Below are 21486 nucleotides of genomic sequence, written 5' to 3'. Positions count from 1 at the left end.
TCAAGTCCTCAGTGATGACAACGAGGAACTGAAAACTGCTCTCTACTGCAGTCCCATTGATGTGGATCGGCGTGTGTTCCCTCCTCTGCTTCCTGAAGTTATTTTGCTGACGTTGAGGGGGAGGTTGTTGTCCTGGCACCACAATGCCAGTTCACTTACCTCCTCCCTATAGGCTGACTCGTCATTGTTGGTTATCAGGCCTACAACCGTGATGTCATCAGCAAACTTCATTGAGTTGGTGTCGTGCAAAGCCATGCAGTAATGGGTGAACAGGGAGTACAGCAGAGGGCTGAGGACACATCCCTGGGGGGACCCATGTGTTAAGAGTCAGTATGGAGCCTCACAGCCTGTGGTCTGCCCGTCAGGAAGTCCAGGATCCAGTTGCAGAGGGTAGTGTCGTCCAGTAGTGATGCGCGGGTTGAATAAAGAGAAAACAATACGTTAAAAAATACATAAATGTATAATTCAATTTTATATCTATAGGCTACATTGAGGTTTTTCTTTCATTATTTTAGGCTATCTGGCATAGTGCGTAAGCCTTAGGGCCTAACTGTATGCGTGCCAAATAGCCTGCACGCCAATCGCCAAATGCTTTTGGCAGTGGGCAGAAAATGGTCACGTCGATCTAAGCGACAATGTCGGAGTTTAATTCAATAAGAGAAAAGCTGCGAAATGGAAAGTTGAAAATAAAGAGAAGGGAGGGGCAGAGAAGTAATGTTTGGGAAAGATTTGGTGTTATTGCATTTTCTCCTCGGTCCCTAAACATCTTTGCGGCACGAAAGAAGCAGAGATGACAGAGAGAACTTTACAGATGTCAACTAGATTGAAGAATTCATTCTATCGATTTATGACATTATTCTGGTGAACAAGGGTTTATTTAGTCTTCTGGGGCAACATATAATGACAGAATAGAAGCTGCATATATCTAATTATAGAAAGGTTGACTAACAAATAGCCTACCAAAACGTCAAATTATAAGCAGAAACATATCTAAATCAGGCAAAAAGAATCACACACCTTCTATCAAAAAAATCTTTCAGCTGTCTCTGACTGTAGCCTACAGTGCATTTTCTAGATTAGCGGGTTAGGGTCAGGTTCGGGCCTCAGATTTTCACTTCATCACATATAGTTGGCCAGTTGCAGATTAGTTATTTGCAATTGCGGGCGGGTGCAGGTGAACAAACCGCTTTGATGTGGGTCATGACCAGCCTCTCCAAGCACTTCATGATGACAGGGGTGAGTACGATGGGGCCAGTGGTGGAAAAAGTACCCAATTGTCATTCTTGAGTAAAAGTAAAGATACCTTTAAAAGAAAATGACTCAAGTAAAAGTAAAAGCCACCCAGTAAAATACTACTTGAGTAGAAGTCTAAAAGTATTTGGTTTTAAAAATACTTAAGTATCAAAAGTAAAAGTATAAATCATTGCAAATTGCATATATTAAGCAAACCAGACGGCACACTTTTCTTTTTTTTAACTTACGGATAGCCAGGGGCACACTCCAACACTCAGACATAATTTACAAACAAAGCATTTCTGTTTCGTGAGTCCGCCAGATCAGAGGCAGTAGGGTAGACCAGGGATGGTCTCTTGACAAGTGCGTGAATTGGACCATTTTCCTGTCCTGCTAAGCATTCAAAATGTAACAAGTACTTTTGGGTGTCAGGGAAAATGTATGGAGTAAAATGTACATTATTTTCTTTAGGAATGTGTAGTAAAGTAAAAGTAGTCCAAAATATAAATAGTAAAGCAAAGTACAGATACCCCAAAAAACTACTTAAGTAGTACTTGAAAGTATTTTTACTTAAGTACTTTACACCACTGGATGGGCGATTAGTCATTTGGGCATGTCACCTTGGTTTTCTTGGGTACTGGGACGATGGTGGTCTTCTTTAACCAATTGGGGACTACAGCCTGGGGACAGGTTGAAGATGTCAGAGCAGACACCCACCAGCTGGTCACCGCACACTCTGAGGATGTGGCCAGGGATGCCACCTGGGCCGGTGGCTTTGTGAGTATTCACTCTTTTGAGAGTTTTCCTCACGTCCGCCTCAAAGGGCGAAAGCACCTGGTCGTCCGGAGCAGTGAGAGCCTTTCTGGATGGCTCGGTATTATCTGCCTGGAAGCGAGCATAAAATGTGTTAAGCTCGTCTGGGAGGGATGCTTTGGTGGGCAGCACACAGCTGGATTTGCCTTTGTAGTCCGTAATAGCATGTAGTCCTCGCCACATGCGTTGTGAGTCTGAGTTGTCGAACATCGATTCAAGTTTGAGTTTGTATTGTCTTTTTGCATCCATAATAGTTTTTAGCCGAGCTTGTACCTGCTTGCCTTGTACGTGTCGCACGCCACCAAGTATTTAGGGTTCGTTCTGCTGACATTAAATGCCATAGTACGGGCTCTCAGGAATGTACGGATTTCTCTGTTTATCCAAGGTCTTTGGTTGGGGTACAGTATGTCCTAATTGTTATCAACACATTTCCTTATGAAGCCTGTGACTGACAGTGTACTGTATATTGTAGAGTCCTGGGTGGATGAATCTTTGAACATATTCCTATAATTATTCTCAAAACAGTCCTGCAGCATTGAGTCTGCTCTCTGTTCAGCACCTCACTATTCTCTGTGTTGGTGGCTCCCCATTGAGTTGCTGCTTGTAGGCAGGGAGTAGGAACAGAGATACAATGGGGAAAAAAAGTATTTAGTCAGCCACCAATTGTGCAAGTACTCTCACTTAAAAAGATGAGAGAGGCCTGTAATTTTCATCATAGGTACACGTCAACTATGACAGACAAATTGAGAAAAAGAAATCCAGAAAATCACATTGTAGGATTTTTAAGGAATTTATTTGCAAATTATGGTGGAAAATAAGTATTTGGTCACCTACAAACAAGCAAGATTTCTGGCTCTCACAGACCTGTAACTTCTTCTTTAAGAGGCTCCTCTGTCCTCCACTCGTTACCTGTATTAATGGCACCTGTTTGAACTTGTTATCAGTATAAAAGACACCTGTCCACAACCTCAAACAGTCACACTCCAAACTCCACTATGGCCAAGACCAAAGAGCTGTCAAAGGACACCAGAAACACAATTGTAGACCTGCACCAGGCTGGGAAGACTGAATCTGCAATAGGTAAGCAGCTTGGGATGAAGAAATCAACTGTGGGAGCAATTATTAGGAAATGGAAGACATACAAGACCACTGATAATCACCCTCGATCTGGGGCTCCACGCAAGATCTCACCCCGTGGGGTCAAAATGATCACAAGAACGGTGAGCAAAAATCCCAGAACCACACGGGGGGACCTAGTGAATGACCTGCAGAGAGCTGGGACCAAAGTAACAAAGCCTACCATCAGGAACACACTACGCCGCCAGGGACTCAAATCCTGCAGTGCCAGACGTGTCCCCCTGCTTAAGCCAGTACATGTCCAGGCCCGTCTGAAGTTTGCTAGAGTGCATTTGGATGATCCAGAAGAGGATTGGGAGAATGTCATATGGTCAGATGAAACCGAAATATAACTTTTTGGTACAAACTCAACTCGTCGTGTTTGGAGGACAAAGAATGCTGAGTTGCATCCAAAGAACACCATGCCTACTGTGAAGCATAGGGGGTGGACACATCATGCTTTGGGGCTGTTTTTCTGCAAAGGGACCAGGACGACTGATCCGTGTAAAGGAAAGAATGAATGGGGCCATGTATCGTGAGATTTTGAGTGAAAACCTTCTTCCATCAGCAAGGGCATTGAAGATGAAACGTGGCTGGGTCTTTCAGCATGACAATGATCCCAAACACACTGCCCGGGCAACGAAGGAGTGGCTTCGTAAGAAGCATTTCAAGGTCCTGGAGTGGCCTAGCCAGTCTCCAGATCTCAACCCCATAGAAAATCTTTGGAGGGAGTTGAAAGTCCGTGTTGCCCAGCGACAGCCCCAAAACATCACTGCTCTAGAGGAGATCTGCATGGAGGAATGGGCCAAAATACCAGCAACAGTGTGTGAAAACCTTGTGAAGACTTACAGAAAACGTTTGACCTGTGTCATTGCCAACAAAGTGTATATAACAAAGTATTGAGAAACTTTTGTTGTTGACCAAATACCTATTTTCCACCATAATTTGCAAATACATTCATTAAAAATCCTACAATGTGATTTTCTGGATTTTTTTCCCTCATTTTGTCTGTCATAGTTGACGTGTACCTATGATGAAAATTACAGGCCTCTCTCATCTTTTTAAGTGGGAGAACTTGCACAATTGGTGGCTGACTAAATACTTTTTTCCCCCACTGTACATGATCTGATTGGCCAAAGTGGGGGCAGGGGATGGCTTTGTACACGTCACAGATGTTTGTGTACACATGGTCGAGCAAGTTTATCCCTCTCGTGGGGCAGGATACATGTTGGTGATGCTTTGGAAGAATTTGCTTTAAACTTGCTTGGTTAAAATCTCCCGCAACAAAAAAGACTGCTTCCGGGTGAGAGGATTCTTGCTGGCTAATGTTCTTATACAGTTCGCTGAGTGCCGCCTTGATGTTTGCTTGTGGCGGTATGTACACAGCTGTTAGTGAAGGTAGCGTTTGTACCTTCAAACACCCATGCAATAACACCAGTCCCACCCATATACAACCATCTGAATCACCTCCAGCTGGCAGCCAGACAGACCCCAACAGACAACGGAGGCCCTTGTCGCCCCATGCGACAGCCCTCCTCTAAGGGGCAGCGCCCCTCATGACAACAGCGCCACTCGCCGTAACGTGCAGCCACCTGTGGGTAGCTGTTAAGACATGTTTCTATAGATTACCACAGTATGACTCACACCCATAAATACCATAAATACCCATAAAACCTAGCGGTCAAACAGGGAAATGGTTCCAATAGTTTTTCCACCATTCATTTTTCCCATTGTTTATTTTGTGAAAAACGTACAATAAGGGCTGTGTTTCGTATAGGCTTACTCTGGCATGACGTTTTGATAACCGTGTAAATCTCTCTAGGACAAGGTGACTTTTATCAATATATTTACCTGTATTTACCCCCCCCACCCCCCCCCCCCAAAAAAAAAAATGAAATGCTGTTACGAGAATTTCTATCTCTAATTCAACCTAAGCTTGAATCATTACCAGAGGTTGTAAGGCTCTGGTTTTAATCATAAATGATTCAAGGTCCACAACCAGCAAGAATGATCTGTATTTTTATTCATGGAGAGCTCTGGCGCCAAAACCCATACACTCCTGTTTTATACCCCTTGACACACAAAGGCACTTTGCTCCGCCCACCTTTAGGAGGCTTTCTTAAACAGTTTCCACCTTTCTCCTTCACCCTGGAATGTTTAGTCCCGCCCCCCTCTGTTAGTGGGTTGACACTACATTATAATTCTAACACAGTTTACACATTTATACTGTATTTGGGGTGAAATCCTTTAGTCATTATTCTTAAAATACAAATTAATCTAACAAATGCTAATTAGTTGCTAATGTGGCTATCATAAAGAACTACAAATGCCATGATGATCTGGACGAGACTGCTGAATCAAGGCAAAGGTAAGAATCTCTGGATTAACTCTCTAATGTTAGCTAAATGTAGTAATTAACAAATTGGCTTCATTTTTTAAATGGACAATTCAAATTTAAATTCAATTAGCATTTTCGAATCTGAGAGTAAATAGAGCCGAATATGTTGAAAAAAGTCAACTTGTCCGAGAGAGATTTACATGGTTATCAAAACGTCATGCCAGGGTAAGCCTACACGAATCACAGCCCTTATTGTAAGTGTTTCTAAAATCCCCAATGGGAAAAATGAATGGTGGAAAAACGATTGGAACCATTTCCCTGTTTGACCACTAGGTTTTATGGGTATTAGGACACCTCCACTGTGGGGCTCAATAGAGAATACCAGAACCCTGTGCTTTCCTGGAGTGAAGATCCATAACATTCTAGTGATGCTTCCCACAATCCAGAAGCAGCTACCTGAGGCTAACTCTCTGGCAATACATGTGGACCTGATAGGATCTGCAAAGTATTTAGGCAGGCGGCTACTTATCTCAGGTCTGCTACCCTCAATAGGCCGTGGGTTTAACCACTTCAGCAGACTCCTCCAAATGCACAACTGGCTGAAAACATACTGTGCCACAGTGAAAGTGGCTTTCATTGACAATTTCGACCGGTTTTGGAAGTGAGTGGATTGTTTCAATGAAGACAGAATACACCCAAACGGCCATGGAGCACAACGGCTCTCATTGAACATAGCACAGTCGCTGACAGCCCAAGCCCCCAGGTAATTCCCGTTATTACTACTCAGTCCCTTGCATGATCAGCTAGAAATTCTCTCAATTCAAGGGGTGCAAAAAATCAGTAATCTAAATCGTGTTGAGCTACTTTCCCTGATTAGTACTGTTTGCTCCACCAGTCTTCCCCCTCCTTAGACTGTGCACTCTCCGGCAGACTTTAAAACAAGGCTCGGGCTTGGGCTAATGCACATGAATGTGCAAAGTATTATCTCCAAGATGGACATGTTGGACATTTGGGTCCGGGATACAAATCGCAACATTTTAGTGTGCTCTGAAACATGGTTAAAAGCTCTGTTGATCCATTGCACATTATAATGTTTACAGATGTGATAGGCCAAAGAAGGGTGGCAGTGTAGCAATTAGGGGAAAAACAACATTAAGGCAACCCAATCTCTCAATGTCTCGCTTCCGAAGCAAATTTGAGCTACTATGTACATGTAGTTATAAATGTTGTTATTTGCCAGAATGTTAATTTCTATGTTGCAGGGATCCATGGCCCTCCCTCTGCCACAGCGGGAGCAATCAAAACTGTCGCTGAGCTACTAGCCCCATACATAGCCTCTGAAATAGTGATATTGGGGGATCTGAATCTCGATTGGCTTACTCCCTCGTCTGATTGTCTTAAATCAGCATGTATTGATCTGAACTTAGTCCAACTGATTTCAGAGCCCACTCATTTGAATATAAAAAATCCTGCTAAATCAACTCTGATTGATCTCATACTTACAAATAACCCTCATAAATAGTCAACTAGTGGTATTTTGCTATGGACCTCAGTGATCTCTGTCCCATAGTCTAGTCTATGTCAGAAACACAAAGTTGCCTAGAACTAAACCACGCCTTGTCACTAAAATAAACTTTAAACACTTCCATGAGCAAGGGTTCTTACATGACCTTTACCATTCAGGCTTACTTAGTGTTAATTACACTCCGGACGTGGAACTTGCCCTTTAACAATTCTCTAGTATGTTTATCTCTGTATCTGATAAACATGCTCCTATGAAGAGATTAAGAATTAAAGATAGAGCCAACCCATGGTCAACGCCTGAACTTGCTGAGTTAATTCAGCTATGAAAGAAAGCTTGGTCTGAAACCAAACACACTGGTAGCTCTGCTAACTGGCTCACCTTCAGACAACTTAGAAACAAATGTACGGCTTCCATAAAAAGGGCTAAATCAAACTATTTCATTAATTCCATTCTTGATTCTCGTGGCAATTTTAGTTTAGGAAGGTTTAGGAAGGCTATTCAATTGCTAAAAAGAAGCAGCCACACCTTTCTGCCCAATGAGGTTCTATTTAACTCCAATACTATAACAGACAAAACTGAAATAACTGACGTGTTTAACCAACATTTTATTGCAGCAGGCCATTTGTTTGAAAGGGGAAATGGCAGCAACAAGGACAACTCTGAAAAGACTGTTCATGATACAAGCTCATCTCTGATGCACCCCTGTTTAATCACAGACTTGCCTGCTACTGTAAATGGTAACCCACTGTTCTCTATTCGTCAGGTCACGACTAGGGTAGTTCTGGATGCTCTCTTAGTTATTGATGTAAAAAAATCCTCTGGGGCAGACATGCTTGACCCGTGTCTTCTACGGCTTGCTGCATCTCTGATTGTGGAGCCTTTGACAAATTTTTTATCTATCCATTCTCTTGAATATTATTCCTAAGGTGTGGAAGGCGGCCCTTGTTTTCTCACTCCACAAAGGTGCTGGGCACTGTGATCTTAATAATTATCGCCAAATTTCAAAACGTTCATGTCAAGCGGAAATATTAGAACTCATGATACATTCTCAGCTGCAGTCCTTTTTAGATAGAAAATGTATTCTGAATGCTCACCAGTCAGGCTTTAGGCCAGGACATCAATGTCATAGTTATTCATAAATTACATAGTTAACACACTAGACAGGAAACAGCACTGTCGAAAGCATTCAATACAGTTGATCATGCACTCCTGCACGACAGAAGTCAATGTACAGTAAACTGCTGATGGCGTTCTCTTAAAGGTTCTGAACAGTCATTCTGATTACCATGTAAAATAGCATTTTGAGTGACTAAAATATCTCCCATAAGATTTTCTGGGGATAGAAATGCAAAAATAATAATTTCTCTCTCATGGCTAACTACCAGGAAGTCTGAAAAGACTGGCTGAGTGGCCGGGGAGCTTATTATTTTTATTTACTCTTTATTTAACTAGGCAAGTCAGTTAAGAACAAATTATTATTTACAAATGACGGCCTACACCGGCCAAACCCGGACGACGCTGAGCCAATTGTGCACCGCCCTATGGGACTACCAATCACGGCCGGTTGTGATACAGCCTGGAATCGAACCAGGGGGTCTGTAGTGACGCCTCAAGCACTGAGATGCAGTGCCTTTAGACCGCTGCGTCACTCTTATATTCATTAGCTCGACTTGACTGACTACTCTTTGAAACGCCTATGTCAAAAACTTGGATGCAGTGTTGCAGTAAAATCCTTTCAAACAAATTTGGTAATACACAAAGCAACACAAACATTGAAATTGCATCAATTCTGGGTTTTTATACATCTCCCATTTGGCATGTCTCTTGTGATGCGGTTCACAGCAGCACTGACGGATGTGTTGGCTTGACAACTGCGTTAGAGTTTTGAACAACCCTTCCCCCACTTTTGTTCCATGCTGGCTGAAGACCTAGCTTTATACCCTGATGAAGACAGCTTGGCTGTCGAAACGTTGATATTCAATTATTTCATCTGAGCTCCTAGAGTGTGCGGCTCTCCTTTTCTTTTTCAAGTGTTCTACTCCGCTAGCCAGCACCTCGCCTAACCAGGTGTGTGTTTCTTCCACCTCATGAAGACCTAGCCAACCAGTAACTAGCTAACACCATACACAGATGAAAATGGGAAACATATAAGTATCTTAGCCATAGATGAATAGGGTAAACTTTTAATTATATTTGCTGACACACTACAGTCAAATGTTGGCACCAGTAGAGTAGCCATCTAGCTATATAAACCACGCCCCTCCGCAAACACGCTTAATTAAATTAGGCAAGAGAATATCATGGTATCATTGGTGTATTAAAATGAGAGTTAGGGTGATGTCACACTATCCCCTTAATAATTAAGTGTTTGACATGGGGGAGGGGACCAATAACGTTATGATCAAACTTTATCAATGTAGACGCAACAGTCATTTTTCATACTTTGGTCATCATGTTTTGATTTGGTTTCATCCAAATATCATAACATTTCATAAAAAACATGATTTTGACTGTTTATGACCTTGAACATAACCAAAGGAGTCCTACAAGGCTCAATACTAGGTCCTTTACTGTCCACTATTTACATTAATAATGTTGGTCTCTTCCTGAATAATAATAATAACTGGGGCTTACAGTTCTCTACGGATGATACAGTTATTGATTCCCGTGCCCCCTCAGTGCAGCAGGCCATTCACAACCTTCAGCTTGGCTTTGATTCAGTTCAAGAATCGCTCACCGATCTTAAATTAGTGCTAAATGTTGATACAAGTTTATGTTTTTCTCCAGGTCTCGTAAAATGTATCCTAAAGACCTCTGTATCTGTACCTTGAGAGGAGCCCAAATTGAGCTAGTCCCCCATTATAAGTATCTAGGTATTTGGATTGATGATAAGCTGTCCTTTAAAACACATATTGATAAACTGACTAAAAAGTTGCGAGTAAAGATTGGTTTCCTGTATAGAAATAAATTCTGTCTCACTTTTGAATATAGGAGGAAGATTGTTCAAACCACTCCTCCCAGTAATTGACTATGGCGACTCAATCTACATTACATGCACGTGGCAGCCTCTGTGTTAAAACCTCCAGATTCAGTCTACCACTCAGCCTTGCGTTTTATCACTAGAGATAATTTCCGTACGCATCATTGTCTCTTATATAGTTTAGTTGGCTGGGAGTCTCTGACTACCAGAAGGTCCCAACACTGACTATTATTCGCATATAAAGCACTTCTCCAGAAACTCCCATACAACCTTACCTCACTTCTAAATTGGAAATCTAGTAACTATAAGACTCTCAAGACAGGTTGGTACTAGAGGTTCCACGGGTCTCCTCTGAGTTAGGGAAGACTGCTTTCAGTTACTATGCCCCTCAGTCCTGGAATATCCCACAGGTCATTCTAAAACCTGATTCTTTGTTTCCAAAAGGTGAACTTTTATTTAACTTTTAAATCATCTTAAACAGGTGGAGGAGCCTTGGTGTGACTACAGGTGGATGAGGCATTAATTAATAATTGATCAAGTCTTTTGGAATTCTTTACATAATGTGGTGGGTCAGGTTATTATACCAAATCAAAACCAGTATTATGTTAGCTGTTAACTCCAATTGGAGTTTCTAATGTTCAAAATGCAGGGTTAGCGGGTTCAAGTCAAGTGCCAATGAACAGCCTGTGTTATGATTATTTCCATCGAATCAGGTGAGCATCTGAGTTTATTGTGAGTGAGATATAATATTGACTGAGGGACCACCTATCTTAAAATACCTCCAGCAATGTAAACATGAGTAAGTGCACAGAATCAACATGGGTTATCATCATAGAGTTATTGCCGCTGTTTTTGGTTTTATCGTTTTTCCATTGACACAGCAGCACTCTCTTTACATTTCCTGTTGTTCCCTGGTGTTGGAGATTAGTAGAGATTATTCTTACATGTGTAAAGGGAAATCTGCAAAGCAATTGCTTTGATAAAAAATGTTTTTGCCACTCTAGACGGCCCTTTAATTGCAACCACCAGAGATTATAAGGGGAGGGGAGGTTAGCTGCTCTCTGATGCCCATCAGGAGGCCTCTTCAGTGTTTCCCCAAGGATTTTTTCAGCAGCTGTGGCAAAGTAAGCATGAGAGGGGGTGCTAGTGGGCGTGGCCAATGGCGCGGTCTCCGACCAAACATTTTAGAGACCGTCCTCTAGGCCGCAGAGCCAAAACATTTTCAGTTTTAAAACTAGTTGCCTACAATTATACACATTTTACCATGGGCTGAGAGTAAAGCTAATTTCCTGCAATTCTACACATTTTGCCATGGTTTATGTGGTGTTCTTATGCTATATGAGTGACTCAATCATTCTAACAAAACCAGCGTTCATCGTGTGGTCATTTGGAAAACGCCTGGGAGTTAAGAGGAATGGTTTTAGTATTAATGATTGTTAGTTTTCAAAGATGATCTTATTTTTTAAATATATAGCTCCATTATCTTTTCTACATACTTTATCTGTTTTTAGTCGTTTAATTTTACAGTGAAAACATTTCCCCTATATGCATTTTTTAAAATCATATCTTTTGGCCCACCACCGCTAAATAAATATAGGGGAAACACTGCCTCTTCCTCTGAGTTTACTCCATAGAAATAGAATGAAGTTCATTCTATTTTTATGGTTTACTCACTCTCGGCATCTGGAGTCCTGGAGCAAGCTAAGACTTCAGCAAGCCCACACAAACAATCATGCAGTATCCTTAAAGATGGAATCCGCAGTAGTGCGAAACAGCGCCACTGTCTGCCCCACGGCTGTTGTTATTTAAAAAACTAAATAAACAAACAAAACTACATACAGTATGCTGCTGTTTTGTTGCTTGTGCTATTTTTAAAAAACAGTGTTTGTTTGCAGCAACTTTGTTGTTTTAATATCGCAAACGGACGTGGCTGTTTCACCATTAAGGATTTCAGCTTTAAACTACTGACTTGGCATTCTGTAGTAAGTTAATAAAGGGTCTGGTCCTGGGCCAGCTAACAGCAGCTAACAGCAGGGGTTCACAGAACTACGTGCTTCTAGTGTGACTCGGTCAGAGGAAAGCAGTTCTGCATTGAATGACTGAAATTAGTTAACCCTTCACGTTCATGCTAAACCAACTTCTATGTGGAAAATACAACCATATGTAACAACACAGCATTCATAGAGTTGCAATTCAAAAATATTTAACGTACAACCAGTTGGTTTTCTCATTAGAGTTCAGATTGGAAATTCAACACATTGTTGTATGGTATGGCTTGTAGTATTTAGAACTCACTTGAACCCTAATAAAATTCACACTGAGCTAGTCCTCATACTTTGTCCCTCTTTCTTCCCCAGTCGCAGGACAGGCCACTACAGTGTCCAGAGCCAGCCCAAAAATGCCTCAGGAAAGCCCCAATACCACCACTTTAACTCCCAGGACTCGCTGGACGAGCTGTTCATGGAGGAATACTGGACAGAGGTGGAGAACATCAGCCTTAGCAGAGAGGTGAAGGAGGATGCAGAGCCACAGGAGGAGGTGCAGCTGAAGGTGCCTGATGGTATGGAGCTCTACACTATAGCAGGAGTGTCAACTGAAGTAGAGATGAGATGAGGTTGTTCTAGTGGAAGGACCATATGTCCTGCTACTTCAGTGTAACATTTTAGACCAACCTGCTGAAACAAGACCGAATGAGAGTGATGAGCTGAGCAGGGGGTTCTCGAGCTGAGAAATAAATACAAAATATTTGTTCATTATGCCCAGCTCACGAGACCACTTGACGTGAATACAATAGCCTGGCTTGATCCTACAGGATCAGGAAATGCCTATAAAAAGCACTGCAGAAGTTTGTTTATAAAGTCGAAATGCATTGTTTTGTCTGAACACTAAATGTAGGAACTTCCTTCTGTTCTTTTCTATATCAAGAATGTTGGTGTATGACCGGTTAAGGCAGCGGTTCCCAAACTGGGGGTCACCTGATATGAAAATTGGGTCACGGGAGAATTCACAAAATCCTGAAAGAATACAACAACAATACGTGTATATATATATTATAATATCTTCTTTATCTCAAAATCATTGTAACGTGGTTAACCTTAAAAATCGAAATTAAAATGATAAAATTCAACCAGAGAGCTCCCTTAGATCAAGGGAAAAGGCCGCACTTGACCGTTGCACTTGATTCATTCCCATGGTGAATGGCTTGGCCCGCTATGCTATGAAACCACACACTATTGCAGAGACATTGATATTACCTCACGCAATTGATACGGTGAAAACAATGTGTGGGGAGGCAAAGGCAGAGAAACTCACATCAACACCTTAGTCAGATAACACTGGTAAAATAAGAATTGATGCTATTGCTAGCAATCAAGAGGAAACTGACTGAACGACTCAAAAACTCCCCAGTTTATGCTCTCCAAATGGACGTTAGCTGTGAGGGCCGAGATGCCCATGCCTTGACTTTTGTTCGCTATATATGTCGGGGGATTTTTTCATTGAGAGAGGACCTGTTGTCATTCACAATGGATGTAAAATTTTTTTTTACAAAAAATAGAGACTGTCGGCTTTCTGTGTAATGAAAATAAAATTACTCCTTGCCTATGTAACAGACATACAGTATTTGGGAAACTGAACGAACTGAACGCAAGCATGCAGGGGAAATACAAAAACATTCTACAGATGAGTGACCGAATCAGTGGATTCAGAGGAAATAATTCTTATTGGAGAGAGCCTTTCAAAAGCGAATCATGCCCCCTTCCCTCGGCTGTGCATGTTTCTAACAAAAAACAGCATCAGTAAGTGTCCCATACGAGTGATGACTGCTCACCTCCAACGCTTGGAAAAGCACTTTGTGACTTACTTCCCAATCCGTTTGAATGGCTCAGTTGACATGCCGTTAAGTGAAATCGAACAGCTGATCGAGCTGTCATGTGACCGAATGCTGCAGACAACACATTCACGGGTCACTACGGAGGAGTTTTGGTTCCTGACTCAAAGGGAATACCCTGCTGTAACCCTTTTTAGCATTAAAAATCATGGTACCATTCGCCAGCTCATATCTGTGTGAAGCTGGATTCAGTGTTCTCGTCTGCGTTAAAACCAAATGTCGATCCAGGTTGGATGTGACCGCAGAGATGAGGTGCGTACTGTCGACCACGCCCCCTGACTTTGACAAGCTCCGACACAACAGGCATCAAGCACAACTATCTCATTAGTGGTCGTGAGATAAGAGACATTATGTCAGACTAATTTGCAATTGACTGTCATAGCCCCACATTAAAAGTATGTGATGGTGAGTTGAAGACAATCAGAAATACTGTTAGAATGCTTTTCAATTGACTGCCATAGCCCCAAATAAAAAAGTAAACATTGGCTGTTAATTACAGATTTTCTTTCACATGGTTCACATGGGTTGCGAGAATTTTCTGATCAAAATGGGGTTGTGGGCCAAAAATGTTTGGGAACCCCTGGGTTAAGGGGCTAAGGAGTGAGACAGCCTTCCCTGTTTCATGTCCTTGTTTGTTTCTATTCCCACACCTCGGTAGAGAGAAATTGCCTAATTATAATAGTTGAAAAATATGGGTTGTTTATGAATTCGAGGGACCAATAAAAAGGGATACAAAACGTAGGTGCTGGATTTTAGGCCGGTAGCAACCACCACAGGGTGTCCGTTCAGAACACGAGGAAGCAGTAGTTCCAGTTCAAGGTTTAATGAAGATCCACACACACATACAACACCACTCTCTCTGATACTAATTGTGGTTATTTAGCTGTACACACAATAAACATCAGAAAGAAAAGCAATTTCTTCTAAGGAGGTAGAATAAGCAGGAGAATAAGCAGGTTGGTCATCAGAATGGAAACTACAGACTGCCTGAGGCTAATAAAATTATGATGATTGGCGTGACCTTATTCCAATAGGAAAACCAAAAGAAAGTTGGGGTCTTGGAAAGGAGATGATCTGGCCGTTTTGACATTAGTAATTACACAGTAATAATCTATGACTTACTTGTTTGTTTCTTTATTATTCATTGTTTAGACCTGCACACTTTCCCATTAACATACTACAGCTCTTTTGGTGTATCATCAACTCATAAGACTCAACCTAACTCAACTACTGTCTGTCTGTAGAGGGGGAACAGGAGGAGGCATGGCTGAAGGAGGCAGGGCTGGCCACTCTGTTTGACGAGTCGGCGTCGGACCCCGAGGACATGATGGGGCTGTTGTTCACGCTAACGCGCACACAGGCCGCCGCCGTAGAGAAACGTTTTGAAACCATCAGGAAGAGGAACAAGCAGCACCACGTACCTGACGTCAGAGACATCTTCAAACTCCCGGGCACACCGGAGTCGAAGGTCAGCCTACCACAGGTCCCGTTAACACGCACAAACCTGGTTTTAGAACTCAGTCATGCCTGAGATGCTTCACTGCAGAAATAACCCATTGACTTGTTTACCACAGTCAGTTAACATCATTACTAATCACATGGAGATTGTCTGTTAATGAACACCAGAATGTGAGGTAATAGGTAACTGGATATCTTATCCTAATGAGAGTCTTGTCTTTAGTCTGTTCACAATTGGTAATAGAAACATATTGTCTTTCTACAAAATCAGCTGTTAGATCATCTTGTTTGATTCATTAATTGTGCAAAATAAGCTATATTACATTCTGATGAGAGCCTGTTTTTGTTCTGTATTATGTTGCAGGATGATGAAGCAAAGTCACCAGAGAGAAGTGAAAACAGAAAAAGGAATATTATGACAGATGGTATGTACCACAAGTTCTAGGAGGCACAAATGTCAATTTCATCATGAAAAACTGGTGCACTGGCATTTTCCACCCCTTATGCTAGGTTTGGCAATTTACCTGTCTAACATCAGCTCGCTTGCGCTGAGGTGGGAGGGGTGGCAATATTTGAGGTGTATCCTTAAAAACAATCGCAAAAGTGAACATTTCATGCAGCGCTAACGGATAGGTGCAGTGAACTGTGTTGTTTTACAGTATCCGCCATAGTAGTTTGGTGCCCCTGGAGCAAATAAGGTTAAATGCCTTGCTCAAGGACACAGACAGATTTCTCACCTTGTTGGCTCCAGGTATTCGAACCAGCGACCTTTCTGTTACTGGCCCAACGGTCTAACTAGGCTACCTGCCGCCCCATTAGCTTAGTGCCTTGAAATATTTTGGAGGTTTTTGCCCTCATGCTTTTTCATGATTCACAATTCACATACCTGCATACATAATTTTGCTTGTTCAAGTAGGCTATCCATCCCCATTTTCAAAGAGCACCCCTCGTCCAATTGCCAAAGTCGTGCTCCTCCAAACTATTCAGTCCTATAATGCCATATCAATGGCAGATTCTTTTGAGAATGTGCCTCACACATAGGAATACCTGGAATAGTATAACAGTAATCCTTCTTCCCCTTTTTATCATAATTTTAGCCAGCTCTCGTTATTAATTTGAATCTGCGCAAAAGCCTCCATAGTCTACCTTAATATTACAGTTGAAGTCGGAAGTTTACATACACCTTAGCAAAATACATTTAAACTCTGTTTTTCTTGAGATGTTGCTTCAATATATCCACATAATTTTCCTTCCTCATGATGCCATCTATTTTGTGAAGTGCACCAGTCCCTCCTGCAGCAAAGCACCCCCACAGCATGATGCTGCCACCCCCGTGCTTCACGGTTGGGATGGTGTTCTTCAGCTTGCAAGCCCCCCCTTTTCCTCCAAACATAACGATGGTCATTATGGGCAAACAGTTCTATTTTTGTTTCATCAGACCAGAGGACATTTGTCCAAAAAGTATGGTCTTTGTCCCCATGTGCAGTTGCAAACCGTAGTCTGGCTTTTTTATGGCGGTTTTGGAGCAGTTTCTTCTTCCTTGCTGAGCGGCCTTTCAGGTTATGTTGATATAGGACTCGTTTTACTGTGGATATAGATACTTTTGTACCTGTTTCCTCCAGCATCTTCACAAGGTCCTTTCCTGTTGTTCTGGGATTGATTTGCACTTTTCGCACCAAAGTACGTTCATCTCTAGGAGACAGAACACGTCTCCTTCCTGAGTGGTATGACGGCTGCGTGGTCCGATGGTGTTTATACTTGCGTACTATTGTTTGTACACATTTTTCACTATTTAGTCATTTAGCAGACGCTCTTATCCAGAGCGACTTACATGAGCAATTAGAGTTAAGTGCCTTGCTTAAGGGCACATCGACAGATTTTTCACCTAGTCAGCTCAGGGATTAGAACCAGCGACCTTTCGGTTACTGGCACAACGCTCTTACCCACTACGCTACCTGCCGCTCAGATGAACGTGGTACCTTCAGGCGTTTGGAAATTGCTCCCAATGATGAACCAGACTTGTGGAGGTCTACAATTTTTTTTCTGAGGTCTTGGCTGATTTCTTTTGATTTTCCCATGATGTCAAGTAAAGTGGCACTGAGTTTGAAGTTAGGCCTTGAAATACATCCACAGGTACACCTCCAATTGACTCAAATTATGTCAATTAGCCTATCAGAAGCTTCTAAAGCCATGACATCATTTTCTGGAATTTTCCAAGCTGTTTAAATGCACAGTCAACTTAGTATATGTAAACTTCTGACCCACTGGAATTGTGATACAGTGAATAATAAGTGAAATAATCTGTCTGTAAACAATTGTTGGAAAAATTACTTGTGTCATGCACAAAGTAGATGTCCTAACCGACTTGCCAAAACTATAGTTTGTTAACAATACATTTGTGGAGTGGCTGAATAACTAGTTTTAATGACTCAAACCTAAGTGTATGTAAACTTCCGACTTCAACTGTATATGCCCACGGGGAGCAATTATGGTGCCTGTAATGGCCGATATTAAAACAAGTTGTTGTTTAATTTTGATTAGAATTTGATTAGAATTATTCACTCTCTTTTTTTAAGTCTTATCAATAGTGAATTCAATCTTGCTTATTGACAATGTTTGGCATATCCATGGATCAGATTCACACTGATGTGTGTGTGTGTGTGTGTGTACAGATCAGGTGGTGGGGCAGGGGAATGAGGCTGGCCCTGCTGAGCAGAGTGTGTCTGAACCTGAGACAGACATCAACCTAGAGCTGTCCTTCTCTGATCAGGCCCTCAGCTATAAGGAGGGCTCAAAGGCCAGCAGTGAGGCTCTGACAGACACAGACGATAAGCTACCTGTGAGTAAACATTAACACCACCACACAGATTGACTGAGCCTCTCAGCTGGAGCAAAGTTTACATGTTGTGATGGACGTTTGTGCTTGTCTAAAAACTAATTTCTGTGTTCTATTCATGTGCTTTTCTAATAATCGTTTTCTGTGCTCATGCAAGTGACTGACTGAACGAATCCTCACTATCAGTAGCTGCAATTTGGCAGTAGGCCCAGACCTTTGTTTTGAGAACGAAAGATATCTCAGTTTCAAGGTCTCAGCTTAGAGAGAAGAAGCCTCGTGAGGTATTGGTCTGTCACATCTTATGAACCAGTATTGGTCGGTCACATGAATGAAACAAAATGCTAATGATGAATTAATTATGCAAAATCATGCAAATATAACTTGTCTGCATATAGCCGTATATAAGACAACTGCTGGGACTGCCCCAGCAGAGCTCCTGATTGACATGTGTACTATGGTGCATTGAGTTGGTTGGAACCTCTCCAGCTCGCTGATAATAAAGGATGATTCATTTAAGATTGACCTCGAGTGTCCCTGGTGGAAATTTCCACAACATTGTGGTGAATTTCCACGACAATATCAAAACGGGAAGTGTCACTCGTCAACATTGCGGGCTCCCATAGCCTGGTTGGGGACAAAGGATTTCAAATATTTATGTTTTTTGTCAGCAGCAGGAACTGTGTTTACTTAGCCACCCGTGTGTCAATCTATACTGAACAAAAATATAAACACAACATGTAAAGTGTTGGTCCCATGTTTCATGAGTTGAAATAAAAGATCCCAGAAATGTTCCATATGCACAAAAAGCGTATTTCTTGCATTTTTTTTGCACACATTTGTTTACATCCGTGTTAGTGAACATTTCTCTTTTGCCAAGATAATCCATCCACCTGACAGGTGTGGCATATCAAGAAGCTGATTAAACAGCATGATCATTACACAGGTGCACCTTGTGCTGGGGACAATAAAAGGCCACTTTGTCACACAACACAATGCCAAAGATGTCTCAAGTTTCCAGGGAGCGTGCAATTGGCGTGCTGACTGCAGGAATGTCCACCAGAGCTGTTGCCAGATAATTTAATGTTAATTTCTCTACCATAAGCCGCCTCCAATGTCATTTTGGAGAATTTGGCAGTACGTCCAACCGGCCTCACAACCGCAGACCATGTGTGTGGCATCGTGTGGGCGAGCGGTTTGTTGATGTCAACGTTGTGAACAGAGAGCCCCATGGTTGCATTGGGGTTATGGTATGGGCATGCATAAGCTACGGACAATGAACACAATTACATTTTATCGAGTGGCAATTTGAATGTACAAAAATACTGTGACGAGTTCCTGAGGCCCATTATGTGGCCCATTTTTTTGAAGGTATCTGTGACCAACAGATGCATATCTGTATTCCGACTCATGTGAAATCCATAGATTACGGCCTAATTCATTAATTTCAATTTACTGATTTCCTCATATGAACTGTAACTCAGTAAAATCTTAGAAATTGTTGCATGTTGCGTTTATGTTTTTGTTCAGGATAATTAACATAATAAAACAATTCCCATTGAAATCTGTCTGTTTAAGCTAGAGATATCCGTTGTTTTGTATGGGCTGCGTCTCAATCACCGCATTTGCCTACAGTGCCATGAGAAAGTATTCATACCCCTTGACTTATTTCACATTTTGTTGTATTACAGCCTGAATTCAAAATGGATTAAATAGATTTTTTCTCAACCATCTACAAACAACACCCAATAATCACAATATGAAAACAAGTTTGTATACATTTTTTGACATTTATTGAAAATGAAATACATAAATATCTTATTTACAAAAGTATTCACACCCCTGAGTCAATACTTTGTAGAAACACCTTTGGCAGTGATTACAGCTGGGTCTTTCTGGGTAAGTCTCTAAGAGCTTTCCTCACCTGGATTGTGCAACATTTGCCCATTATTATTTTCAGAACTCTTCCAGCTCTGTCAAATTGGTTGTTGATCATTGCTAGACAACCACTTTCAGGTCTTGCCATAGATCTTTAAGTAGATTTAAGTAAAAACTTGGCCACTCAGGAACATTCTTAGTAAACAACTCGTGTAGATTTGGCCTTGTGTTTTAGGTTATTTTCCTGCTGAAAGATGAATTCATCTCCCAGTGTCTGGTGGAAAGCAGACTGAACCAGGTTTTCCTCTAGGATTTTGCCTGTGCTTAGCTCCATTCCGTTTCTTTTTTTATCCTGAAACTCCCCAGTCCTTAATGATTACAAGCATACCCATAACAGGATGCAGTCACTACTATGCTTGAAGATATGGAGAGTGGTACCCCATTAATGTGTTTTATTGGATTTTCCCCAAACATAACACTTGGATTGATACACCAGCCAAAGTGTAATTAATAACTTCACCATGCTCAAAGGAATATTCAATGTCTGTTTTCTTTATCTACCAATAGGTGCCCTTCTTTGCGAGGCATTGGAAAACCTCCCTGGTCTTTGTGGTTGGATCTGTGTTTGAAATTCACTGCTCGACTGCGGGACCTTATAGATAATTGTATGTGTGGGGGACAGAGATGAGGTAGTCATTAAAAAACCATATTAAACACTATTATTGCACACAGAGTAAGTATATTTAACTTATTATGTGACTTGTTAAGTGAAATTTTACTCCTGAACTTATTTAGGCTTGCCATAACAAAAGGGATGCATGTGTATTGAATCAAGACATTTATTTTAATTTTTTATTAATTTGTAAACATTTCTAAAATCATAATTCCACTTTGACATTATGGGATATTGTCTGTAGGCCAGTGATAAAAAAAATCTCTATTTAATCCATTTTAAATTCAGGCTGTAGCACAACAAAATGTGGAAAAAGTAAACCCTTCCGCATCTGCGGTAGAAAGTGGCAGAGCTACAGCACTGTTTGTCAGACCAGGAGACATCCCGAAAATAGGTCCTCTTACGAAAATGTCTGTAGCGTCCGAACTAGTATGACCACTGTATGGAAAGACGAGACTCTCACGAACACGATGCTGTTCTCCGTTTTGCTCTATGAATCCCACAAGCCCCACAGGACTCATCTGAAGTCGGTACCGCCGATGTGCCAACTTCTGTCTGTACCGTCTGAACTGTTTGGGCTACAAACGAATGAACTCTCAGGAACATGATGCTGTTCTCCGTTTGTTCTACTACCCTCACATGTGTCACAGGAATCGTCTGAACGTAACCCGGTATTGGTTTAAAAAAATGAATGGAAGTATGGAAATAGTTTTTTTTGCCCAGAGAAATATGTCAACAACAAAAAAATGA

General features: G+C 41.6%; 1 protein-coding gene across 1 annotated transcript in view; it reads left to right on the top strand.

The window, feature by feature from the left end:
• The window catches only part of LOC311108606 (rho GTPase-activating protein 18-like), a 30151-nt gene that overhangs the window by 3575 nt on the left and 5090 nt on the right, over positions 1–21486 (top strand). Inside the window, exons 2-5 of the mRNA XM_084151269.1 lie at positions 12363–12565; positions 15139–15362; positions 15717–15777; positions 18025–18191. Of these exons, the coding sequence (XP_084007395.1) occupies positions 12363–12565; positions 15139–15362; positions 15717–15777; positions 18025–18191 (655 nt within the window). The remainder of the gene's footprint in view (positions 1–12362; positions 12566–15138; positions 15363–15716; positions 15778–18024; positions 18192–21486) is intronic.

Source organism: Coregonus lavaretus, assembly GCF_964263955.1.
Source record: "Coregonus lavaretus genome assembly, chromosome: 33".
In the NCBI taxonomy this organism is placed as follows: domain Eukaryota; kingdom Metazoa; phylum Chordata; class Actinopteri; order Salmoniformes; family Salmonidae; genus Coregonus; species Coregonus lavaretus.
Note: the sequence above shows the minus strand (reverse complement) of the source record. Positions and strands in the feature narration are given on the sequence as shown.